Source organism: Acinonyx jubatus, chromosome E2, assembly GCF_027475565.1.
Source record: "Acinonyx jubatus isolate Ajub_Pintada_27869175 chromosome E2, VMU_Ajub_asm_v1.0, whole genome shotgun sequence".
NCBI lineage: Eukaryota > Metazoa > Chordata > Mammalia > Carnivora > Felidae > Acinonyx > Acinonyx jubatus.
This window is the reverse complement of record NC_069396.1, coordinates 48,998,211-49,024,255: the sequence shown is the minus strand read 5'-3', so window position 1 is coordinate 49,024,255 and position 26,045 is coordinate 48,998,211. Positions and strand designations below refer to the sequence as shown.

General features: G+C 40.2%; 1 protein-coding gene across 3 annotated transcripts; it reads right to left on the bottom strand.

Annotated features, from left to right (window-relative positions):
- Positions 1–5,999: 5,999 nt before the first annotated feature.
- On the bottom strand, positions 6,000–26,030 carry LOC106973652 (zinc finger protein 227). Of its 3 annotated transcripts, XM_027037725.2 has the most exons (7): positions 25,894–26,030; positions 23,878–23,947; positions 23,373–23,434; positions 22,220–22,305; positions 21,121–21,247; positions 19,685–19,807; positions 6,000–16,205 (listed from the first exon to the last, which is right to left on the bottom strand). In XM_027037725.2, exons 5-7 carry the CDS (start codon positions 21,152–21,154, stop codon positions 14,089–14,091), a joined length of 2,274 nt encoding a protein of 757 aa, XP_026893526.1. In that variant the 5' UTR covers positions 21,155–21,247; positions 22,220–22,305; positions 23,373–23,434; positions 23,878–23,947; positions 25,894–26,030; the 3' UTR covers positions 6,000–14,088. The 3 variants fall into 3 exon arrangements, with proteins under 3 accessions (XP_026893526.1, XP_014926214.1, XP_014926216.1); XM_015070728.3 differs by lacking the exon at positions 22,220–22,305; XM_015070730.3 differs by lacking the exons at positions 22,220–22,305; positions 23,373–23,434.
- Between the last annotated feature and the right edge of the window lie 15 nt (positions 26,031–26,045).

Here is a 26,045-nt window from a genome sequence, read left to right as displayed (position 1 = left end):
AGGCTGGGGAAGGGTCATAGTACCGTTGCACAGGTTGCCATGCGTGATTTGAACGGGAAGTTTGAACGGGTGAGCAGGAAGTTACTCCAGGGGAGTAGGCGTGGTCTGAGGTTTGAGCGGGAATTTCTTTCTGTGGTTCTCCCATAAAGGGGGCCATGTCGGGGACATAGTCACTCAAGATGGAGGACACAGAACAAAATGGAGTCCGCCGGCCTAGGTCCGCCCGTCCAGTTAGCAGGACGCTGGGGGTCACTTCTCCTCTGCACCCTCTGAGAACTTGGGGCAGAGACAGGAAAGGAGGCTGGGAGAGATCACAATTTTGTCTCTGGTCCAGGATAAATCAAGGAGGACAATCACAGGCCCGAGCTGGGAGTGAGGCCAGCCCTCCTTTTAAAAAGGGGGTGGGGTGGGATAGTGAAAAGTCAAGAGGAATCCTAAAGGCCCTACTTCGGGCAGGCGTCAGAGAAGGGCCGACGACGCTGCAGCGCTGAACTCACCCTGGGCTCACAAGCTTCCAGGAACCCAGCGCTTCTTGGAAAGAAATCGTAGATTGGTAACAACCGGCCACCGTCCCTGTGCCAGGATCGCTTTCAAGCATTCTTACATCTACTTACTTCACGTAAACCCCACTACACTAGTGCCTACTAGGAAGGTACTACCCTTAATTCCACTTTACAGAGGACAAATGGAGAAAGTAAACAAGTCCACGAAATGTCGCTAGAAGGCGGCAGAGCGTGTAGGAGTGGGGGAGGCGAGAGAAACCGAGGTCGCGACCCCCGCCCCCAACGCCAAGGTGACACACCCCGCCGCCCCGGCCCTCAGCGGCTTCTATGCCTCTTCTATTCCCCGAGCGACAGGGCGGCACTTGCGGGCTCTGCGCCCGGGCAAGCTTGGCAGAGACGCAGGGTCTCTGCACCGACTCACCTCCCACAAGGTACCGATGAAAGCGGCTTCGCCCTCCCAGGGCGGACGTGCCCTGTCGGCCACCGTCCCTCGACTACTCTTCCCAGAACCCCCTGCGGTACAAAGGGCTTATAGCTTCTTTCCGTGGCAGTGGCTGTGACTCCCCCAGGCCTGGACTACACTTCCCAGAATCCTCCGTAATGCGGCTCTAAAGGTTGCCACTTTTTTCCCCCCTTAAATGTATAACAGTTGCAGTTAAGTCCGTTCTCAGGTGCTATTAGCGTTTGACCTTTCTTTTCTTTTTCTTTTCCTTCTTTACTTGTTTAAAAAAAACCTTCATTAGGAACGCCTGTGGGTGGCTCAATGGGTTGAGCCTCCAACTCTTGATTTTGGCTCAGGTCATGATCTCAGGGTCTTGGGATTGAGCCCAGCTTCTGGCTCTGCAGCTCTGCGCTGAGCTTGAAGCCTACTTAACATTCTTTCTTTCTCCCTCCCCCCACCCCCTCAGTCTCTCTGCCTGTCTCCCCAACTCGTTCTCTCTCTAAAAAAAAAAAAAAAAAAAAAAAAAAAAAAAAAAAAAAAAAAAAAAAAAAATTATATATATATGTATATATATTATATATATGTAGATCTCTGACAACGTTTACCTGATACGAGGTTTTCTTTCCAATACTAATAAGTTTCCGCAAAAACAAAGAGTGACTTCTGATGGATCCAGACCACAAGACAAATAACTAAAGTTTCCCACTCCTCTCGGTTTTAATTGGGCACTTGGAAATGAGGGTATTTTCTGATAAATGAAAAAAAAAAAATTGTAGTGGCAGGGAAGTAAAGGAAGTACTTCAGTTTGGAAAAGAAAAGCCTGAAATACATCTTGAAAATGTCTCTCTAGTTTGCTTTCAGCATATCACCTACAGTCCATTCTGCACTTGACATCATAAAATACAATAAGATGTTTTATTTTTCTACAGGGTGGTTGCAATCAATGAACCATGATTATTCAAAATTAGGTGTGAAACTGGGGGATCTTGATCAGATAATAGAAACAAATTCAACTTTTTTTCAGCTTCATTGAGATATGATTGAGAAAAAAGTTGTAACATATTTAAAGTGTACGTGGTGAACTGATATGTGTTCATTGTGAAAGGATTTCCACGATGAATTCGCACATCCATCAACCTAACTCTGTTTGTTTTGGTGAGGACCTGTGAGTTCTACCCGCAGCAAATTTCAAGTATGCAATAGGGCACTATCAAATCCTCAGACCCTATTCATCTTATAACTGAAAGTTTGTACCCTTTAACCCAACCTCTCCTCACTTTCCCCACCTTCCAACCTCAAGCAACCACCATCATTCTACTCCCTATTTCTATGAATTCAGCTTTTTATTTTCCCCCCTCCTAGATTCTATACGTAAGTGATAACAGGAAGTATTTGTCTTTCTCTGGCTTATTTCATTTAGCATAATGCCCTTCAGTTTTATTCATGTTATCACAAATATTTCTCCATACATTCCATATGCCAATGGTTAGAATTAGAGGTTCAATTTGATTCAGATTTTTTTTTAAAGAAAGAATACTACACAGATGGTTCTGTTTGTGTCTCTTATTACCCTTACTGGAAACTGCCAAGACACCCTAAAAGAGAACAAGATGGGAAGACATCCTTCCTTTACCAAATATCAAGACTCACTGCTAAGCTATGGTAACTAAACCAGTGTGGTACTGATGAAAGTATTGAAAAAATAGACCAAAGGCAATTGAGAATGAAGATATACATCTATATCCATATATGACTAAGATAGATAGATAGATGATAGATAGATAGATAGATAGATAGATAATTGATACATAGAGAAAGAAAAAAGAGAAAGAAAGAAAGAAAGAAAAGAAAAGAAAAGAAAAGAAAAGAAAAGGAAAGAAAAGAAAAGAAAAAAGAGAAAAGAAAAGAAAAAGGAAAAAGAGGGTAGGGGGAGAAAGGAGGAAAGAAAGTTTATTCATTTGTAAAAAGTAAATTCTCTACCTATCCAGAGGTTTCAAGGAAAGGAAGTTCATGGCAACAAAGGTGGGGTTTCCCTGGACCTTTATTCATATGTGATTGTAATCACATTACATTTACATTTAGGTTAATGCAGGACACTAGGCTCTTTGATTCTAAAGTGAGTCGCTTGTAGACAGCATATAGTTGGATCTTGTCTTACCCATTTTGCCAAACTCTACTTTTAATTGGGAAGCTTAATTGACATCACATTAATAATCCATAATTTAATTCACATTTAAATTAATTCCTAAGAAGATTCCTTCTGCTATATTGCTACTTGTTTTACATACATCTTACTATTTTTGTTCCTCAGTTCCTCCGTTAATGCCATATCTTGTGTTTGATTTTTTTGTATCCTTATGATTTCCTTCTCATTTTTTTCATGTCTTTTAGTTATTTTCTTAGCAGTTACTCTGAGGTTACAGTTAATCTCTTAAATGTATTTCAACTTCTTTTGAATTAATACCAACCTAGCTTCAATGGTATAAAAGACTCTGCTCCCATATATCTGTCTTCTTCTCTTTAGGTTATCACAAATTACATCTTTATACCTTGTATACCCCATTAATATAGGTTTATAATTGTCGTTTCATGTTTTTTTGTTTTAAATCATATAGGAGTTATCCATTGCCTTCTGATTCCATGGTTTCTGATGAGAAATGGGTTGTGAGATAATAGAAATATATATTTGTTTCTGCCCCCCCCCCCCATTCCTCTCATAGAGCTCCTGAAACCCTTGTAATTTTCATCTTTTGTTCCAATATAGACGGAACAAAATCAAGGACATGGCATCAGTCCTTCAGGTAGCCCCTAGATGATTCCGAACAGACAAAACACAATTCTTTGAGAACACAGTTAGCTCTGGTCCCTCTGAAGCCAACGATCTGGTTCCTACCAGATGCGAGTGTAGGCTGTCCCCATCAAGACCATTGCTGAGTAGGGGAGGTGGGTGAAGCAAGGGCAAGTAAAATACCACAAAGCTCCCCTACCATCTTCAAGTTGCCGTTTTCTCAATTCACCATTCACTGGGTGGTTGTACATCTTTAGCCATCTTCCAGGATCCCAGTGAAGTTGATTCTGAGCTTTTGACCTTTTATTGTTGTTTCTGTGGAGGCTGGGCCCTTGGAACTACTTTCTCCATAATTTTTGCTGACATCACTCTGCAGTTCTTAAACAGTGCAACTTTAAGGGGTTCAAAATGGGAATGTTTTCTTTTTCTTTTTTCTTTTAATTCCAGTATAGTTAACATACGGTGTTATATTAGTTTCAGGTGATTCATATAGTGATTCAACAATTCTATGCATTGCTCAGTGCTTATCATAAGTGAGACTCTAATCAAATAATTAAACTGTTCAAATGGAAACATGAGCTCCAATATTGCAATTTGGGGAGAATTTTTAAACTGAGTTTTTTCCTACACTTGGTAGTATGATCATATGGTTCATAATTAAAATTATACAAATATACATTGAGAACTCTTCCCCATCCTGACCCCAGGTTTGCCTTTGCCAAATGTCCATGCACTAAGTTTTGTTAGCTTTTGTGTGTTTCTAGTGGTTCTTCATGCACATAAAACAAATTCAAGAGGTATATATTCAAGTTAAAAATCAATTTTAAATATTCCATAATATATGACTATTCTTTGTGAAAGTGTGAGTAAATTTTTGGAACTAGTTCTTTGATTATGTATTAAAGTAAAAGGGTTTAAAAGTGAAGGACATTAGTGAGCTACAAAATATAACCAATGACAAAGTGTATACAAACAAGGCCCTTCTAATGCTTTAAAAAATATATCCTTCAACATACAATGGAATATTACAACATGGATGGACCTAGACAGTGTTATGCTAAGTGAAATAAGCTAGACTGAGAAAGTCAAATACCATATGATTTCACTCATAAGTTTAATCTTTAGGGGCTCCTGAGTGGCTCAGGCGGTTGTGCATTGGACTCTTGATTTTGGCTCAGGTCATGATCCCATGGCCATGGGATTGAGCCCTGTTTAAGATTCTCTCCCCACTCTCCTTGTGCCCCTCCCCCACTCATGTGCACGACCTCTCAAAAAATGTATATAAATATATTAAAAAATTAAGTCTTTAAAAAAAATGAACAAACAAAAAGCAGAATCAGACCTATAAATATAGCAAACAAACTGATGGTTGCCAGCAGGGTGGGGGTGGGAAGTTGAGAAAAATGGGTGAAGGGGAATGAGAGATACAGACTTCCAGGTACAGAATGAATAAGTCATGGGAATAAAGGCCACTACATAAGGAATAAGAAAGGTAATAGCAATTTATCAGGACAGATTGTAGCTACACTTGTGGTGGACATAGCATGATGTATAAACCTGTCAAGTCACTATGTTGTAAACCTGAGATTAATGTAACATTGTGTGTCAACTATACTCAAATTTAAATACACACACACACACACACACTTCAGTCATTTCATTTATTACATGAAGTGTCTTACTGATAAGGGGTAAAACAGTTTCTAGGTGAATGAGTATTTTTCTATGGGTTTTTCCTTCGTTTTTTAAATTAAAGGTTAAAATAAAAACATAGCTAGACACATTATATTGAAACTGCAAAATATACAAGATAAAGAGAAAATTTTGAAGATAGCCAGAGAGAGGGGGAAGGACACAACACACACACACACACACACACACACACACACACACACACACACACAAGGGACAAAGAGAGAGAGAATTACAGAACAATTCTTATCAGAAAGTATGCAAACCAGAAGACAATACAATATAGAAAAAAAAAAATCTGTCAACTCCAAATGCCACACCCAGCAAAAATACCTTTCAAAAATGAAGTAGAAGGGGCATCTGGGTGGCTCAGTCGGCTAGCGTCTATCTTTGGCTCAGGTCACGATCTCAGTTTGTGAGTTTGAGCCTGGCATCAGGCTCTGTGCTGACAGCTTGGAACCTGGAGCCTGCTTCAAATTCTGTGTCTTCCTCTCTCTCTTTCCCTTCCCTGCTCGCATTCTTTCTTTGTCTCAAAAATAAATAAATATTTTTAAATTTTTAATAAAAAAAAATTTTAATGAAGGAGGAATAAATACTTCTTAAAACCAAAACAAACAAACAAAAAAACTGAGAATTCATTAGCAGACTAGCACTACTAGGAATCTTAAAGGAAGTTCTTCAGGCAGAAAAATAAGATAGTACACAGAAATTTGGTCCTACAAAGAAATAAAGATTGCCAGAAGCAGTTAAAATTTTAATTGGTATTTTTAATTGCTCTAAAAGATAATTGTCTAAATCAAAAACAGTAGCAATGTATTATGGCTTTATAGCATGTGCAAAAGAAAAATATTTGACAAGTGCACAAAACGTTGGAGGAAGGAATTGTGGGTATATGGCTGTATAAGTAGAATACATTATTTGAAGGTAGACTGTGATTAATTAAAGATGTATATTGCAAGTCCTATGGTAATCACTAAAACAATTACAAAAAGTGATATAAATAATAGGTCAATATTGGACATTATATGAATTCACAAAAAAACTTCCAATTAACAAGAAAAGGAAGAAAAAAAACAGTAGGCAATGAAAATATAGATTTATATCCAAGCATATCAATAATTATATGAAATATAAATGGCATAGACACACCAATTAAATATAAATGGCATACGCACAACAACAGAAATTGTCAGATTGGAATAGGATATCCTATATGTAGTCATGCACTTTGTATTAATATATTAGAAAGCTACAAATCTGTTTTGTACTTTTTATACTGTTGGATACTTATACTCAAAACTTTTACTAGGGGGGGTGCCTGAGTGGCTCAGTCGGTTAAGTGTCCAACTTCAGCTCACGTCATGATCTTGCAGTCCGTGAGTTCAAGCCCCACATTGGGTTCTGTGCTGACAGCTCAGAGTCTGGAGCCTGCTTCAGATTCTGTGTCTCCCTCTCTCTCTCTTCCCCTCCCCTGCTCATGCTGTGTGTGTGTGTGTGTGTGTGTGTGTGTGTGTGTGTGTGTGTGTGTCAAAGATAAATAAACATTAAAAAAAACACTTTTACTAGGGTATTGAATAAATTTAGTCTTGCTAAAAAAAAAAAAAGAAATTGTCGGATTGGAGAATAAAGCAACAATAATCAAAAGAAAGCTGGAATGGCTATGTAATTTTAGGCAAACACTGATTTTTAAAAAGCAAGAGTGACTATATGATAATCAAAAAAGACATCAAGACAAAGAATGTTACCAAGGGAAAAAGGAACATTACATAATAATAAAGGGGTAATTGGACCAAAAAGGCATGAAACATGTATGCACAAAGAAATAGAGCTTCAAAATATATCAACAACTGAAAGGACTGGAAGGCTAAACAAATCCACAATCACAGAGACTCCACCACCCTCACCAATCAATAGGATAAACAGAAAGAAAATCAGTAAGGAAACAGAAGAGCTCAACAACATTATTAATCAACTTCACTTAACTGACATTTCTAGAATGCTTTACCCAACAATAGCAGAATACACGTTCTTTTTTAAGGGCATATGGAACATACACCAGGATGGATCATATCCTGGACCATGTAACTAACTGCAATGAATTTAAAGGAAGTGAAGCCACATAAAGTACATTCTCAGACACAACAGAATTAAATGAGAATCAATCACAGAAAAAATTAGGAAAATCCCCCAAATCTTGAAATTAAATTAACCATGGGTCAAAAAAGGAATTGCAAATGGAAATGGGACATAAATTAAATCAAATCAAATCAAAATACAAAGACAATATATAAGAACTTGTGGAATGCAACTAAGGCATGCTTAGAGGGAAATTTTAGACTATCGGGAGACAAAAGCAGAGGGAAGAAAATAATAAATGAAGCAGAAATCAATGGAACTGAAAGGTGAAAAACACCAGAGAAAAAACAATAAACTTCGAAAAGAGGTTACAAGAAATTACCAATGGCAGGACTGCAAGACATTTTAATAGATCCTAAAGACATTAAAAGGATAATAAGGGAATTTTATGACAGCTTTGCGCCACAGGTGACAACTTGGATCAAATGGACAAATTCCTTAAAAAGACACAAATTACCTAAATCATTCAAGAAGAAATAGACAACTACAGTATTCCTGTATCTATTAATGACATTGAATTCAAGTTTTAAAAGCTGCTAAAACAATGAAACCAGCCCTAGACTGCTTATATGCTACTAACCTTTAGGAAAACAAAAACAATTCCTCAAACAACTGAGCAAACAGAAGTGGAAAGGGGTGCCTGTGGTTCCATCAGTTAAGCATCCCACTCTTGATTTCAGCTCAGGTCATGATCTCACAGTTGTGGGATCGAGCCTCGCATTGGGCTCCATGGTGAGCATGGAGCCTGTTTGAGATTCTCTCTCTCCCTCTCTCTCTAACTCTCCCCAGCTTGTGCACATGTGCACACTCTTTCTCTCTTTTCTCTCTCTCAAAATAAATATTTTTAAAAAGGAGGAAAGAAAATAGAAGTGGACAGAACACTTCTCAACTCATTTTATAAGGGCAACATTACCTTGTTACCAACGCAAGAAAAAAAACATTACATGAAGAAAGACCATAGGCCAATATCCCTCGTAAACATAGACGCACAATTCCTCAACAATTGCTATTAACAAGCAGAAAACAACAACATTTGAAAAGAGCAATACATCATGTCAGGTGAGTTTATCTCAGGAATGCAATATCATTCCAACATTTGAAAACTAATGTAATTTACCATATTCATAGACTACAGAAGAAGTGTATGACATCTTAACAGATGCAGAAGAAAAGCACGTGAGAAAATTTAACATCTGTTCATGATGAAAAAATTTCAGCAAACTGGGGATAGAAGGATTGTCCTTAACTTTATAAAAGACATCTACAAAAACCTACAGTTAATGTAATACTTAAAAGACTAAATGCTTGAAGAGAAAGGCAAAAAGGATTTCTCTCAACATTCCTATTCAACAGCACTCTGGAGGATCCAGACAGTACAATAAGGAAAACAACCAAACAGACACAAAACCAGATCAGATAAGAAATGACGTTGCAGACAACAGACAATTTGCATACCATATATATAGAGGCTATAAAGAATGAAAAAAAAAATTCAGGAAATACTTAAGTATAGGTCTAACAAAACACAGGCAACATCTGTGTACTGAATAACAAAAATTACTGATGAAATAAAAGATCCAAATAGAGCTATGCCACATCCACAGACTGGAAGATTTAAGATGTGAAATATTCCAACACACTTCCCTTGAAAGTCCCAGCAAATACTTTTTTAAAGAAATCAACAAGATACTTCTACAACTCAAAGCAAAAGAGCTAGAATAACTAAAGAAAAGTTGAAAAAGCAAAGCTTCTCTACTTGATTGACAGGCTTATTATAAAGCTAGAGTAATTGGGAACAATTGGTATTGATACAAGAATAAACACAAAGATCAATGTGACAGAATAGAGTCCAGGAAAAGAAAAAACCCATTCATATATGGTCAATCAGTTTTTGACAAAGACGGAAAACCCAATTCAATGGAGAAAGGATGGTCTCCTGAACAAAAGTGGTGTTGGAATAACTGAGCATCCACGTTTTAAAATGAACCTACATTTTGTACCATGTACAAGTATCACAATGAATGATCAAACATGATCAAAATGGATCAGAGACCTAAATGTAAAACCTAACTTATAAAACTTCTGGAAGAAAACATAGGAGAAAATCATAGGGACCTTGGATTAGGCAAAGACTTCTTCTGTATGACACCAAAAACATGATCTATAAAAGAACAATTTCAAAATTGACCTCATAAATATTTAAAATTTCCACTTGAGACCTTGGTGAAAATCTTTGCAAATCACATACCACATAAAGGATTTGTACTCAGAATATACAAAGAATCTGCAAAACCGAAAATGGTGTTCAGTTTGGTTACAAGTGGCAAGTTAAAGCTTTCAACATGGCTGTTCTTTCTCAGTTTGAGTTAATTTTCAGAGTTGGCTCTTGAGTCATCAAAGAAAAATGTTAGAAAACTAATGCCATTAGTGAGGTCAGAAACAGTCAAGGAAATACAGAATATAAAACGTATCCCTTAGGTTATTGATTTACTATAAACAAAAAAAAAAATAAAACCCTGGGTAGAAATGTAACAAAGTCTTCCTAGATAAACCTGGTATTTTTCTATGGATTTTCCATTCTTACATTCATGATTCATTCATGTGAGACAGGGAGAATGCTCTACAGAGCAATTTTAGGGGTTCTGGCCCTGCAATGTAATTCATGCAGATGACAGTTAAAAGTAGCTTCAAAGTCTGTGAGAATGGAGTTCAAACTCTGGTCGTGCTATTTATTATCTACTCTCTCGGGGAAAATGATCTCTTAAAGCCTAAATTTTCTTACATGCAAAAATGGAGAAATAAATAACGTGTATTCTTAGCACTGCAGGTTAATCAGACATTAATAATAGCATAATAGCATATTGCTTCTTCATAAATGGCCAGAACCTTGTATTAAAAAAAAAGTTTTCTGATGTTGCTTTGGGCATTTTTTAGACCTCCTGAAGGTTTAAAGTGCTCAAAGTTTTAAATCCTGTGGTTTGAGAAGTGCTAAATTGAGCTAAAACTCTTCTGTATTATCACATATTATGTATGTATCTCAGAAGAGTTTTTGAGAAACTGAAATTTGCTCAGACCAGACGATGGCAAACTTTTTATAAAGGCCCAGACAGTAAATGTTTGAGGCTTTATGGTCCATACTCTTTGCTTTCTCCTTACAATTCTTTACAAATGTGAAATTCCAAGGTCTCAGGCCATACAAAAATAGGATACAAGCCGGCTTTGGCCAAGAGCCTATAGTTTATTATTCTCTGGCTTAGAATTTAATAATATAAATATATAGTAATAATTTCATCTGTCGAAGATAATACCTAAATACCTACAGCTCTTACTATTATAGTTTTAATCCCCGTAACAGAAGAGCTATTACCCACAATGAACACACAAGCTGCAGAACAGAGAGGTTAAGCATCTTGTCTGCACTTACTCAACTAGCAAACAGCTCAACTGGACAAGTCTGGTTCCAGAATCTGCTTTTTAATTACAATATACTGCTTTGTAACCAACATTCTGGTTTGGTCTCTTTAACATTAGTTTCTCCTAAAATACTTGTTTTTTGTTGTTTTTTTTTTTCAAGAAGCAATGGAGGGGTGTGGTCCTCAATGGCCTGAAAATTGTCAAGCTCCTTCTAAGTATAGGGGGGAATGGGAGGTGAATAGTAGATGACATAATGCAGGGCTGGTCAATGGCCAGAACTGCTCCCCAACTCACCCTTCAAAGGAACTATTCCTTTACATTCGCTGTCCTAGTATCTGCAAGGGATCATTAACCGGTGGGTTCTCATCTGGATATGCCCATCTTTGGATTAATGTTTCTATCAGATACTTTTCTTCATGGTCCAACAAGGATATATTACTTGGTTTAGAGTTGGTGACCTGAGACTGGGAAAACTTATGGTGGAGACTATACCATTCAAAAGTCGCTTCTAGCTTTAGTTGTCCAATACTCCATTCTTTTCCCGTGAACAACAGAACCAAGTTGTAGCTGGGAGTGCATGTCCATTCTCTTCAGTTAATATGTGGATGATACTGGGAGTAACATTTTTTATGCTTAGAGAATGAAGATGCAATTTGTAATGGGGCAAGGCTAGAAAGAACACTATACTGTTGAATTAAGAATTGGTGGTTCGAACTCATGGTTCATTCTTTCTACCTGTGAACATCCTTATCTACCTACCTATCATTTTCATCCCCTCAGTAGTAAGGGGCATATCTATTTCTCAGGCCTTAATTTCTAAATATCATTCCACACTGTGAAGAACAAGGTCTCCTAAAGAAGTAACAGATTCCATGGCTGGGGTGGGAGACTACAAGATAAGTATGGGACATTATATTGTGTCAGAGTAAGGATGTGCTCAAATTTATGAAGAGTAAATAAGTAGGGGCACTGGCGGGGGGGGGGGCGGTATGTCAGTTAAGTCTCACTCTTGATTTTGGCTCAGATCATGATCTCACAGTTCATGGGATCAAGACCCGCATCAGGTTCTATGGTGACAGCGCAAAGCCTGTTTAGGATTCTCTCCCTCTCTCTGACCTCTATTCACCCGTACACTCTCTCTCAAAATAAGTAAATAAACTTTAAAAAAATGAGCAAACAGTACAGATATTGGCTAACATATGTTGAGGGAATGATGATGGTAGAAAACCACTCTTTTGCAACCATCAGTAAGTCGATTTAGGCCACATTTAGCAACGGATGCTAAAACTAGCGGATGAAAATTTGTTGAAAAACAAGCTATTTACAGAACCAGAATATACCTCCCCACAAAGTACTAATTACAAAGGTAAAAATGGTAACTTTGCAGTGGAAAAACCCAGCTTACCTACCTTAATCGAGTTAACCAAGTTAACATCACCTATAATAGGACTAACATACCATGTTTCCTTATGTGATACACCATCACTTATGGAATCCTTATGCCAAAAAGTGCATAATTTAAATCCAATAATGAGAAAACCTCACACTAATCCAAACTGTGTAACACTCAAAAATATCAAGGTCATTAAAAATAAACAATAAGGCAGTGATCCAGATTAAAGGAGTCTAAATGAAATGTATAAACGTTGACTAGATTCTAAACCAGAAAGAATGTGATACATTATCAGGACAACTGATAAAATTTGAATAAGGTTTGTAAGTTAAATAGTGTTATGTATCAGTATTAAATTTTCCTGATCACTATACTTGTAGCTGTGTAAGTAAATTAAATATCTTTGTTCTTAGCACATATACTGATGTATTTAGCTGCAAGGGGCAAGAGATCTGTAACATACTCATGGTTAAAAATTCTACGTGTGCAGGGACACCTGGGTGGCTCAGTCGGTTGAGCAGTTAAGCATCTGACTTTGATTCAGGTCATGATCTCATGGTTTGTGAGTTCGAGCCCTGCATCGGACTCCGTGTTGACAGCTTGGAGCCTGGAGCCTGCTTTGGATTCTATGTCTCCCTCTCTCTCTGCCCCTTCCCCACTAGTACTCTCTCAAAAATAAATAAACATTAAAAAAATTTTTTAAGTTCTATGTGTACATACAGGTATCAATATGTGTGTATATACACACATTCACATACAAGGAGAGAATGATTCAAACATGTTAACTCATCAATCTGAATAAAGGGAATATAAGAGATGTTATATAACTTACATTTTTTGGGAAAGTTTGATATTATTTCAAAATAAGAAATCTAAAGAAATGCAAAAATACATATGAAACAAAACATCATTACTTAGTGATAACCAGAAATACCTATTCATCTATACCTTTTCTAATGAGATCACACAAAATCCCATGCCTTGTTTTTTTCAGGTTAATATATTCTGGACATCTTCCAATATCCCGAACTACAAATTTACCTTTTCCCATCTGATGTTTGCATAGTGTCCTACTGGATTAATAAATCATAAAATACTCTATCCAACTGATTGTTTGCTTCCTATTATAAACAATGATGCAATGACCATTTTTTTTTATACATCTGTAGCAAATACAAATTTACTTCTGAAGATCAAAGCTTCATCCCAGGGGATCTATTCCTTAATTTTAATCCAATATACCATATGAAATAAAGCAATCATAGTATGAATTCTTGGTTATAGGAAATTTAGGTCAGTAATTTTATTCACTTTTCACAGCTTTACAGCTTTAGTAAAAATAATGGTCACTGTAAATAAGTATAAAATATAAGTTAAAGTAATCCAGAAACCTCCCTGACCCCCCCCCCCCCGCCAAAAAAACTAGCTAGTATATATATGGCAAATATCCTTTTCACACAGTATCTTTAGGCATGTATTTACTTTTAAAGACTACAGCAGATGGATCTTGCCAAGAGGGTTACAAGCTATTCCTCCCCCTTAATATTAGTTCCATTCCTGGCATTATGGTTCCACGTCATCATTTTAATGGATGTTAGAAAGATTCCATCTGAAGAAATCCCTTTCCACTCTCAATACTTGATAGTTTATCACCAGCAACGACCCTCCAAATATGTGACGACGTACATCCTGACAGAAGCCATTAAGACATTCTTCACTTTTAACGATTCTTGCCAGTGTGGACTTTCTGATGGTACGTAAGACGTGAAGGGTGACTGAAGTCCTTACCACATACATCACATTTGTATGGTTTCTCACCAGTGTGTACTCTCTGATGGGCTTGAAGGCGCGAACTCTGACTGAAGCTCTTACCACACTCTTCACATTTAAATAGTTTTTCCCTAATGTGAACACTCAGATGGACTCTCAGATTTGAGGGGAGACTGAAGGCCTTACCACACTCTTCACACCTATGGGGTTTCTCTCCTGTATGGACCCTCTGATGATGGCGAAGGTTCAAGCTCCTCCCAAAGCCTTTCCCACACTCCTCACATTTGTAAGGTTTTTCTCCAGTGTGGCCTCTCTGGTGGTATATAAACTGTGAACTATATCTAAAACCCTTTCCACAGACATCGCATTTGTATGGCTTCTCCCCAGTGTGGACTCTCTGATGGGACTGGAGACCAGAGGACTGACTGAAGCCCTTACCACATACACCACATTTGTACGGTTTCTCTCCAGTATGGACTCTCTGATGTACCCGAAAGTCTATGGCCTGACTGAAGCTTTTGTCACACTCCTCGCATTTATAGGGTTTCTCTCCAGAGTGGACTCTTTGATGAGCATGAAGATTTGATCGCCAGCTGAAGCCCTTCCCGCACTCCTCACATTTATATGGTTTTTCTCCAGTGTGAATTACCTGGTGCAGTTTAAGATTTGAACTGTAACTGAAGTCCTTACCACACACATCACATTTGTATGGCTTCTCTCCAGTGTGGACTCTCTGATGGGTTTGAAGCTTTGATGACTGGCTGAAGCCCTTCCCACACGTTTCACATCTGAATCGTTTCTCCCCAGTGTGGACATTCTGATGGACTTGAAGATTAGAAGCCTGACTGAAGCCCTTCCCACACTCCTTACACTTGTAGGGTTTCTCTCCTGTGTGAACTCGGAAATGGATATGAAGATCTGTATTACGGGTAAAGCCCTTCCCACACGCCTCACATTTGTATGGTTTCTCTCCAGTGTGGACTCTCCGATGGCATATTAGCGGTGAATTGTGACTGAAGCCCTTACCACAGACGTCACATTTGTAAGGCTTCTCCCCAGTGTGGACCCTCTGATGTATGTGATAGTGTGCAGCCTGAGTGAAGCCCTTACCACACTCCCCACATTTGTAGGGTTTCTCACCCCTGTGGACCCTCTGATGAACACGAAGATTAACACTCCAGCCGAAGCCCTTCCCACACTCTTCACATTTGTATGGTTTTTCTTCAGTGTGGACCCTCTGATGGCACTGAAAATTTGAACTCTGGCTAAAGCACTTACCGCACTCTTCACATTTGTAAGGTTTCTCTCCGGTGTGAGTCCTGTAATGAATGATAAGGCCTGTGCTGCTACTGAATCCCTTGCCACAACTGTCACATCTGTAGGACTTTTCCCCTGTGTGGTTAGACTGATGAGGATGAAAAGCGTTCTTACCGAAGCAATCGCCAGGTTCATGACATTTATTGTGTTTCTCTCTTGGGCGAATTCTCTGAAGAGCCTGAAGGTGTGGACACCGCCTGGAGCATTTCTCTCCTGGGTGAACGTTGTGAAGTGGAAGCACTGAGCTATAACTGAAACCCTTTCCACACTCACGACACGGAAAGAGATCCCCTCCTGGGGGTACATGTCGACTGAAACCATCGCAAATGCTTTTGCCGCATTCATTGTATTCATAGGGTTTCTGTTCTGTGCCAGTGCTAATACAATCACTAAGTGATTGCTTCATGAAGGCCTCACATATACTCAGGTTATTTTTCACATTAACTTGCTGACCTCTACTCTGCTCCGGTGACTCACGCGGGTAGGTATTCCCACAAGAATCCTGAGTTCTCAAAACAGATACACCTGCAGTGTAACTGGAGCTACCTGCTTTAGGATTCATTCCATTATTCTCACTTTCAGAAACGTGAACAGAATCACCGTGGAGTAACTGGGAACGCTTCCTCTGAAGACAGCTGGTTAAATGACTTGCCACCTGCTTCCAGATTTGCCAGCAGGATAGTTCTTCGTGTGAAAGGTATTTTAATGCAACTTTTCGAAGAGTCTCCATCTCCTTTTGATTCTTGCTGCCTATAAGAAAAAGCAATATTCAGAGATAAGGACAAGTGAATGCTCAGGTCCAGAAACGTCAGGATTTCACATATAGGCCCTACGATAAGGCCTCCACAAACCATGGGGAGGGTCACGTCTATACAGTATCACGTAACCTTTTATGTGTTTCCATGCAAGTGGAAGCAAAAAATGGGGTCAACAGACTCTTAGCCACTAAGTGTGAATGTAACCCATTTTAGAACCATAAATTTCATAGATTAAAATGAGAGCTTTAAGTTTGAAATCAAATGACTGCAGGGCAACAAAGACAAGCCACATTCTATCCTCCAATAACATCAATTAAAAGCCTACTCACCTTTGCCCTCATAGGCTTATGGTAAGAGGCATCCTCCCCAGTAAGATTAAAAAAGCTTATAGGCATTAAATAGTATTTTAGGTCCTGGCAGAAATCACACATAGTAAGGACACCACTGTATGAAATGCTTGTTTCAAAAAAAAAAAAAAAAAGAAAGAAACAAAGAAAGAAATGCTTGTTTCAGTTCTAAACACACACCTAAATATTATATTTATGCTGGATAAAGATGTAAAATATCTGATCGAAGGTCATGGCTAAAAATGTATGGAAGCCACTGGCTTAAAATGTTTGAGTGGGGCTGGGTACCAAAAGTCCTTCATTAATTTGCTTAAGTGGAAAGTTACATTCTAATAACATAAGCTGAAAAGTCTCAACAGGTATATATACACTTCTAGGTATGTTAGGTGAAGATGTCCATGCCCTAATCCCTGGAACCTGTATGTTCATGTACATAGCAAAAGGGCTTTAGATCTGATTAAATTAAGGATCCTGAGATGGGGAAGTTATCCTGGATTATGTGGATGTGTCCAAAGTCATCACAAGGGTCATTATCAGAGGGAGGTGGGAGGGAACTGTCCCGGGCCTCACCCTATGCATCTCTGCCTTTTGCTGGTTCGGATTTGCATTCTTTTCGGGGCACCTGGCTGGCTCAATCGGTTGAGCACGTGACTCAATCTCGGGGTGTGAATTCAAGCTCCACGTTGGGTGTAGAGATTACCAAAAAAAGAAAATCTTTTAAAAAATAAATAAATAAATAAAAAGGCTGAACCTCACTCCTGAGGCTAAGTCTGCAGGTGAAAACGAGACCCAGTGAAGGGAAGCAAGTATCCAACATCCTGAGCACATCAACCATGAAGCGACATAGGAAGGGGAAAGGACAAAAGAAGGGGTACATCCATCACTCGCTCACAGAATTCATTGCGTTTGTATTCCTTTAGCTATAATGCAGTTATAATTGTAAGTATAGAGCTTTCCTGTGTTCTGTCATTTTAGTGAATGCCAGCTGGGTCCTAAGAGGGTGGCCCTGGAGAGCCCAGCTGGTGTCTGACGTCTTGGTGGGTGGTCTCGTGGAGGTCTGTGCCCTTAACCTGTGACGCTGGAGCTAACTTCGGGTGTTTCATATCAGGACTCACTACAGCATGTCAAAAGGCTTCTCACATTGTTCTATCAGCTAGTTAATATCACTAGGATGCAAATTACACTGGAAAATTTAGGAAGTCTGTAATTTTCTTTCCTGTCAGGACCCTTCTCATGTCCACAGGTACGTATACCAGTCTTCTGATGCCTGGAAATGTCCAATTTGAAACTACTGAACATCTACCATATATGCGTTCTGTGATCGTTTAGGTGTTAGCGAGAGGGGCAGGCGCCCAGCTGGGAAGCTGGTGGCTTCCATTCATATGTAGACAACCTGAGCCTCTTCCCTGAGAACTGATGAACTGAAATGCCTTGCGTCCTTGGCACTGATAATTTCTGATAGTTTAGTTATCCATTCTGATAACTGGGAATAGCTTTTATCTTCTAAGTTTACTCAGTATAAATCTTTACATATTCCAAGACATCTTAGAAATGAGAACTATGTTAGACATTCACTGGGAGACGATGTTCCAGAACAATCCATTAGTCACATTAGTGTGCTCTAAACCTATGAGCCACCTCTAGGAGTGACAGAGATGGGATGCCCACTTGTCTCCAGTATCTGTAAGCTTTTTGTTTTTAAGAATCTACAAAAATAAGCCCTTTAATTTGTCCTCTTGTGACCTGCAAAGAGCACTTTAGCACAGTTTTTGTATGTGGAGCATGGCTGCAAAATCCTGAAACATGCTGATGGTGAAGAGGTCAAAAAACCTTTGAGACAAGGTGACAGCAAATGCTACAAGATTTGTTAAAAGACAGACTTGGTCTATTATGCAAAACTGAGAAGTGACAATACTTAGGGTCGGCATTCCTGAGGTTGAGTCTGCATGTGAAAACGAGACCCAGTGAAGGGAAGCAAGTATCCAACACCCTGAGCGCATCAACCATGAAACGACATAGGAAGGGAAAAGGACAAAAGAAGGGGTACATCCATCAACCATTTGCAGAATTCATCGCCTAACTTATCACGTTTGCAGACAAGCTACTGTTTCATTTTCAGGCAGAGAGAGAGCCTATGAATTTACTTGATCTAGGAATATCTAATTTTTAACTTCTAAATGGGTAGAACTGAGAAATATGCCAATTAAAGAGAAAGGACACTAGGGGAGAGAAAGGAAAGGAGATTGAAGAGTGAAGTGAAAGTGAAGGAGAGAGAGAGGGCAGGAGAAAGGAGGGCGGTAAAAGGCTGGGCGGGAAAGTAATCAGCCTGTCTGGGGACATGGGCAAGGCATTCTTCCCATCCGGGAAAGGCTGCTATTGAAAGGCTGGTATTGTAGCTCACTTCTACAAGAACAGTAACTAGGTAACTGACTTACTCACTTAACAAGCACGTACGGGATCACCTTCTGTGCAGAAGGCCCACCCGAGGCTTTGAGTAGACACAGCAGATAAAACTGCCCAAATTCCTACTTCCTGGAGAGATAGAGGACGCACAAGTAAATAAAACTGTTACCAGGTCAGGAGGTGATCGGTGCTTAGACACAAAATAAGGCAGGGTGAGGGGATGGAGAAGGGAGAGGATGACACATTAAACAGCAGACACAGAAGGCCTAGCTGATGTAGGTGAAACCCGAGCAAAGACCTGAGTAAGGGAGTGGCTGCGGACTCTATGCCCAGGCGGAGGGGGAGCCAGTCAAAGGCCCTGAAACAGCAGACGACACTCCAAGGGGGCCAGGACACCAGGGATGATGGAATCCAGGGTAAAAGCAAGGCTGATCATAGAGGAACCTGGTGAGGCATCCAGATGAGGTAGGGCCGCGCAGGCCACTGTGAGGACACGGAGAGAAATGGGAAGTCTCTGGAGGGTTTTCAGCAGGGGAACAGCGTGATCCCACTTGCTCCCTAAAGAATCACTCAGGTCCCATGTTGAGAACAGATGATAGGAGTGCAAGGGAGGAGGCAGGGAGACCAATGTGGAGGCTGCTTTCCCAGTCCAGGCAAGGGATGACAGTACCCGGACAAGAGTGGTAATCACGGGCGTGGTGAGAAGCAGATTAGCTGGTACCTGAAGGAACAGCCACATGGTTCTCACTGGAATATCCATTTCTTTGGGTTTCTCTTTCCATCATCCAAAGCTTTTCTTCTGCCTCCAACTGGGACATCATATCTGGCTTGAAGGGAAGATGTCCTATGAAAAGGCAGATACTTATTTTTAAGATGAACACAAAGCTGTATTTTTGTCCAAATTCTACAATCCTTAGAACCTCTAACGTGACAATTTAAGAACTTTTTTGAGGGGCGCCTGGGTGGCGCAGTCGGTTAAGCGTCCGGCTTCAGCCAGGTCACGATCTCGCGGACCGTGAGTTCGAGCCCTGCGTCAGGCTCTGGGCTGATGGCTCAGAGCCTGGAGCCTGTTTCCGATTCTGTGTCTCCCTCTCTCTCTGCCCCTCCCCTGTTCATGCTCTGTCTCTCTCTGTCCCAAAAATAAATAAAAAACGTTGAAAAAAAAATTTAAAAAAAAAAAAAAAAAGAACTTTTTTGATCACAAACCATAAGAAATGGATTGAGGTCATGACCTAGTTCGTGTCTAGACAGAGATAAAATTAGATCTAGCCAATGGCTGTTCTCATCCTATTTCCCACTCTCACACCACTCACTGCAAATGATCAGTTTGTGCCTCAATGTGAGCAGGTCTTGATAAGGAACTTTGATGGTTTCTGCCCTTATTCTTGTTTATTCTATTTCACTGAAAAATAAAATTCCAGTACAATGTATTAATTCCATGACCCACCAGTGGGTCACAGCCATAATCTGAAAGATAAAGTATTTGAAAAACATAGAAGCCAATTTATAATTTATAATTCCCGTTTATAGTTAATTTTTTTTAATTTTGTTTTTAATGTTTATTTATTTTTGAGACAGAGGCACAAAGCACGAGCAGGGGAGGGACAGAGAGAGAGGTAATACAGAATCTGAGGCAGGCTCCAGGCTCCGAGCCGTCAGCACAGAGCCCAATGCAGGGCTCGAACTCACGGACCGTGAGATCATGACCTGAGCCGAAGTCGGACGCTCAACTGACTGAGCCACCCAGGTGCCCCTCATTTATAGTTAACTTAAAGAGGATTTCTCAACTGTGGCACTATGAATATTGTGGACCAGCTACTTCTTTGTGGTGGGGGTTGTCCTACACGCTGTAGGTTTAGAAGCATTGGCAGCCACTAGGTGGCAGTAGCACCCCTCCCCTCTAGTTGTGATGATCAAAATAGTCTCCAGACATTGCCTAATGTGGGGGGGGGGGGGGGGGGGGGGGTGTGGAATCATCCCTGGACAGAACTTTGCCTGAGCAGAAAGACCAGGAAAAACTATGCCTGCAGTCCCAGGGATTAGAAAAACTTGTGCTTTCGAGGTCAGGGAACCATTTTAAAAGGTCCAAACCTTTGAAATGAGGACAGGGGCTCTCAGTAGGGGTGAGGTTCAGTGTCACAGTGCGCCTGTTCTCACCCACTGAAAGCAGGTTCTCGAAGTTCTCCACCATCACATCTCGGTACAGCTTCCTCTGGGCAGAGTCCAGCAGTCCCAGCTCCTCTACAGTGAAGACCACAGCCACGTCCTTGAACGTCACTGCCTCCTACGACATCAAACACACACAACCTCGATCCCATAATCTCCACTGGAAAAAAGCCGGGATTGAAAAGGGTAAAGAGGATTACCAAAAATCTTGTTGCTGATTTGAAGGGAACCCAGGCAGATTTCAGTCCCAGAGCTGTCCCCCATTCACCGTCCCCTCCCGATCACCCCACAAAGCTTGGATTCTGTCCCTGCAATTTTCACAGGCCTTTGGCAGTCCTCCAGGACAGGCACACGGCTTTCTGTGTTCAATGCACATGCCGTATCCACCTGCGGCATTCACAGCTGGTGAAGGCACAGACTGAGTTCAAATTTCAAAGTTTTAATTACAGGACCTTGGGGGAAATTCCATAACTTGCCACTATCTCAATTTCCTCTGTTCTTTAATGGTGTCTAAACCACAAGGTGTTTGAAAACGTTGGATGAGTAAGTGCATGTAAACCACAGAGAGTGGTGCCCTGGCACATCTCAAAGTGCTCAATAAATGTGAACAATTACTATTATACGGTCTCATTCCATTTTGCGACCAGAGACTCTAACATTCCTTAGAATTTACGATTTGTCTTTAATCAATACAAATCATGTATAATTAGTTCCAGATTTTTATTTTGTATTTATTTTTTCAGTTTATTTATTTTGAGAGAGGGAGAGCATGCACACCCGAGTTGGCGGAGGGGCAGAGACAGAGGGAAAGAGAATATTAAGCAGGCGCCACACCCAACACGGAGCCCAACACAGAGCTCGATCTCACGACCATGAAATCATGACCCGAGCCAAAATCAAGAGTCAGTCGCCCAACCGACTGAGCCATCCAGGCGTCCCATAGTGACAGATTTTTAATTTTAATCAATGCTGCAAAGATCCTTTTACAGAGATTTTGGCTAAGAGCAGCAATTGCAAAGTCACAGAATAAACACTTCCAGATTTTTCAAAGAATAGCAGATTTCCCTCTCAAAAGGTTTTCCCAGTTCACCTTTCATGCAAGAGTACAAGTCTTCCTGAATCTCTAGACTCTGGCCAAAGAGGACAGAACTCCTGTTTAAAAAAATCTTCGACAACCTAAGTGATAAATACACAGAAAGACTTTGTTCACATCTGCATACGTTTACTTATGAGTGACCATTATTTTCTCCATAAATTTGCCTTTTTTAACACTCCATTTCTTTTACTCATATACCAATTAGGTTTTTCTTTATCATACTAGCCTTTTTTTTTTTTTAATGTTTATTTATTTTTGAGAGAGAGAGAGAGAGAGAGAGAGAGAGAAAGACAGAGCGTGAGCAGAGGAGGGGCAGAGAGAAACAGAGACACAGAATCTGAAGCAGGCTTCAGGCTCTGAGCTGTCAGCACAGACCAGAGCCCGACACAGGGCTCAAACTCACAAACTGCAAGATCATGACCTGAGCTGAAGTCAGACGCTTAAACAACTTAGCCACTCAGGCGCCCCTCTTACTAATCTTAATAGAGTTATTAAGCCTTTCTTTAATGTATGTAAGTACAGCTGACCCTTCAACAAGGGTTTGAACTGCATGGGTCCACCCTATATACAGATTTTTTACAGTACTGTAAATGTATCCTCTCTTAAAATTTTCTTAATAATGTTTTTTTTCTTCTAGCTTATTTTATTGTAAGAACATAGTATATAACATATACAAAATATGTACTAATCAACTGTTTATGTTATTGGTAAGGCCTCTGGTCGACAGTACGCTTAAAAGATAAGTTTCTGGAGAGTCAAAAGTTAATATGTGGACTTTCAACTGTGCAAGGGGTTCAGCATAGTTTGAGGGTTGACTGTAGATCCCACCAATGCCAATACTGCAAATACAGTGTTAAGAATGCAAGTGAAAAAGGAATGCGGGAAAGTGCAAAGAGCTGGTTTGTAAGCAAAGCAGGAGTGTACATTACTTTTGTCTATTTCAAATTGCTATTACTTTTTTCAGAGATTGTTTTGTGAAATAATAAAGATAAAACAGCACACACACATGCACACAGAGTCTGGCCAGAACATGCACTCAAAATCTGTTGTTCTCCACTAACCTTTCCAAGGAAGAGAAAAAAAGATGTGCCTAAACTCTGAAAAGTAAAAACACACCTTGGGAGCCACAAAAGAATGCCTTATTTACCTGAAACTTGGTCATTTTCTCCTGCTCCTTCTTGGAAAGGTCAGAGTCCTGAGAAGGCATAACTGGGGAAGGACAAAGAAGCCATGAGATGCAGGCCAGGGCGGCCATGAGCCCATGTGGATCTTTGCAGAAATTATACGAGAGTTCTCCTACTTCCAGGCAGTTGCAGTCACATACAGCATGGTAAGGAAAGCATGGAATAGATTCCAACTACTAATAAGTTTGTTAGTCAGGGGCCACTGGACAGTCAATAGCCTGCAGAATCAAACGCAGTAACCCTACTATAAGAATTTTCCATCCTGGGGACAGTAGGAAATGAAGGGCATTGTTAACAACATGTATAGGCTTAAAAAAAAAAATGTGGTTCTAAGTCAAAGGCCTCAGTTTAAATCCTGGAAATGATACTTGCATCTATGTAATGTCAGGGGTGTTAAAGAAAAAACTCTGTGCCTCACTGTGGTCATCTGCACGTGAGGACACGATACAAACTGCAAATCATACTCACCTCATAAGGTTTTCCCCGGATTAACAGCAGATGGAAAGTTCAAAGAGCCAGGAATCCTTTTTTCCTGCACCTGCAAAAAAGCAGATGATACTTTGCATTATAAACTGTATTTGCACAGGTCTTTTCTCAAAGCAGCAAAAAAGACCAGAAAAGTACCTGGACTTCATAACGCTCTCCTATGAAACTCACCTTTCTTCTCTGAAAATCCTCATTTTGACTTAAAATTTTCTCTTACTTAACAATTCTTTCCCCGGGGGTGCCTGGTGGCTGGGTTGGTTAGACATCTGGCTCTTGGTTTCGGCTCAGGTCATGATCTCCTGGTTAGTGAGTTCTAGCCCTGTATCAGGCTCTGCGTGGACATGGCAGAGCCTGCTTGGACTTCTGTGTCTCCCTCTCTCTCTGCCTCTCCCCCACGCATGCTCTCTCTCTCAAAGAAAAAATAAAATAAACATTTAAAAAATAATAATTTGTTGCCCAGCTAGTAACATTTCGACACTGGTATTAGTTTTCTAAAAAACATCATTTCGAGTCAATTTACTTCATGAAGTCAATAAAAGGCTTATTGGTAAGAGCCTTTTAATCCTATGTGCATAGAGATAAAGAAAGATACAAAATAAAAATCAAGAAACACAGAAGACAGATTGAGAGGCTCCAACATTTGTCCAATAGGAGTATGAGGAAAAGAGAATGAAAGAAATGGCAGAGAGGTCTTACTTCAAAAGATAATTGTGAGTTCATACATAGAAATTCTCAACAGTATAAATAAAAATACTCTCTTAAATCATACTGAAACTCAAGAATGCAAAGAACTAAAAAGTGTACGTAAATAAGAACTAAAAACAACAACAAAAATCCTTAAAGCTCCCAGAAAGAAAATACGGTTTACCTAACAAAAATGACCATTAGACTGACAGAATCAGGGAAACAGAATGGAGATCTGAAACAACTGAACGAGAGCTCCAAAAGGAAGGAAAAAAAATAATGGTCAACCTTGAATTCTATGCTCGACAGAGTGACTCCTGACACAAGGGAGGAAAAAAAAAAAATTTCAGCTGAACAAAGATGAAGAACATTTATAACTGAGCCCTAAAGAAGAAATGGTAAAATAACAAAACAACAACAAAAAACCCAAAACAAACAAAAAGACCCTTGTAAGTATGTTGGTAACGTCTTTGTGATTTAAAACAAACAAACAAAAAGCCCAAGAAAGATCTGACCAATTTGGAGGGTAGTTAGAGCAAAAATATAACCTATCCCACAGAACCTACCCTACAGTTAAAAAAAAAAGGGGGGGGGGGGCGCCTGGGTGGCTCAGTCGGTTGGGCGTATGGCTTCGGCTCAGGTCATGATCTCATGGTCCATGAGTTCGAGCCCCACGTCGGGCTCTGTGCTGACAGCTCTGAGCCTGCAGCCTGTTTCGGATTCTGTGTCTCCCTCTCTCTCCGCCCCTCCCCTACTCATGCTCTGTGTCTGTCTCAAGAATAAATAAACATTAAAAAAAATTAAAAAAAAAAAAAGGTGGTGGCGTGGGGGCGCCTGGGTGGCTCAGTCAGTTGAGCATCAGATTTCGGCTGAGGTCATGATCTCAGAGTCTGGGTTCGAGCCCCACATCCGGCTCTGTGCTGACAGTGCAGAGCGTGCTTGGGATTCTCTTTCTCTTCCTCTCTCTCTGCCCCTTCCCTGCTTGCTCTCGCTCTCTCTCTCAAAAAAAGAAAACATTAGTCTCAGAGACAGATAACCGTTTTTATCCCAAAGCAGTTGCGAGTAAGTAAAAGAGGAATAAGAAGAAAGGAGAGCGAAAGGAAGAAATGTAAAACGTGGTAAACTGAAAAATGAAGACATATTTAAAACATATGCGCATGTGGTATAAAATCCCTACCAACGGGGAGATTAAACACCGGCAGGCTGATGCGACAAATATTTGCACATTTTCCTACTGCGAATTTACTGACTGAAAGAAACCTGATGAATTGAAAACAGAGGACAGGACAAGAAAGTACCTTCGCTGGTACGTACCCGGGGCTATGCCGTGAGCAGCCAAGAAGTCCGTCCTTTCTCCCCTTTGCGACCCCAGGGACGTGGAAGAAAAGGACGCGGTGGGACGGCACGGCTGGCTCTGTCTCCGGGATCAAGCGTAGCAGACATCCCCAGGCGCTAGCGCGGGGTGC

Excerpts from the sequence above, each read along its gene's own strand:
- LOC106973652 (XM_015070728.3), bottom strand. The coding sequence starts at position 23,432 with ATGCCTTCTCAGGACTCTGACCTTTCCAAGAAGGAGCAGGAGAAAATG. Across the intron at positions 21,248-23,372 it reads AGAAAATGACCAAGTTTCAG|GAGGCAGTGACGTTCAAGGA; the intron begins GTAAATAAGGCA and ends TTGATGTCGTAG. Across the intron at positions 19,808-21,120 it reads CGAGAACCTGCTTTCAGTGG|GACATCTTCCCTTCAAGCCA; the intron begins GTGAGAACAGGC and ends GCCTTTTCATAG.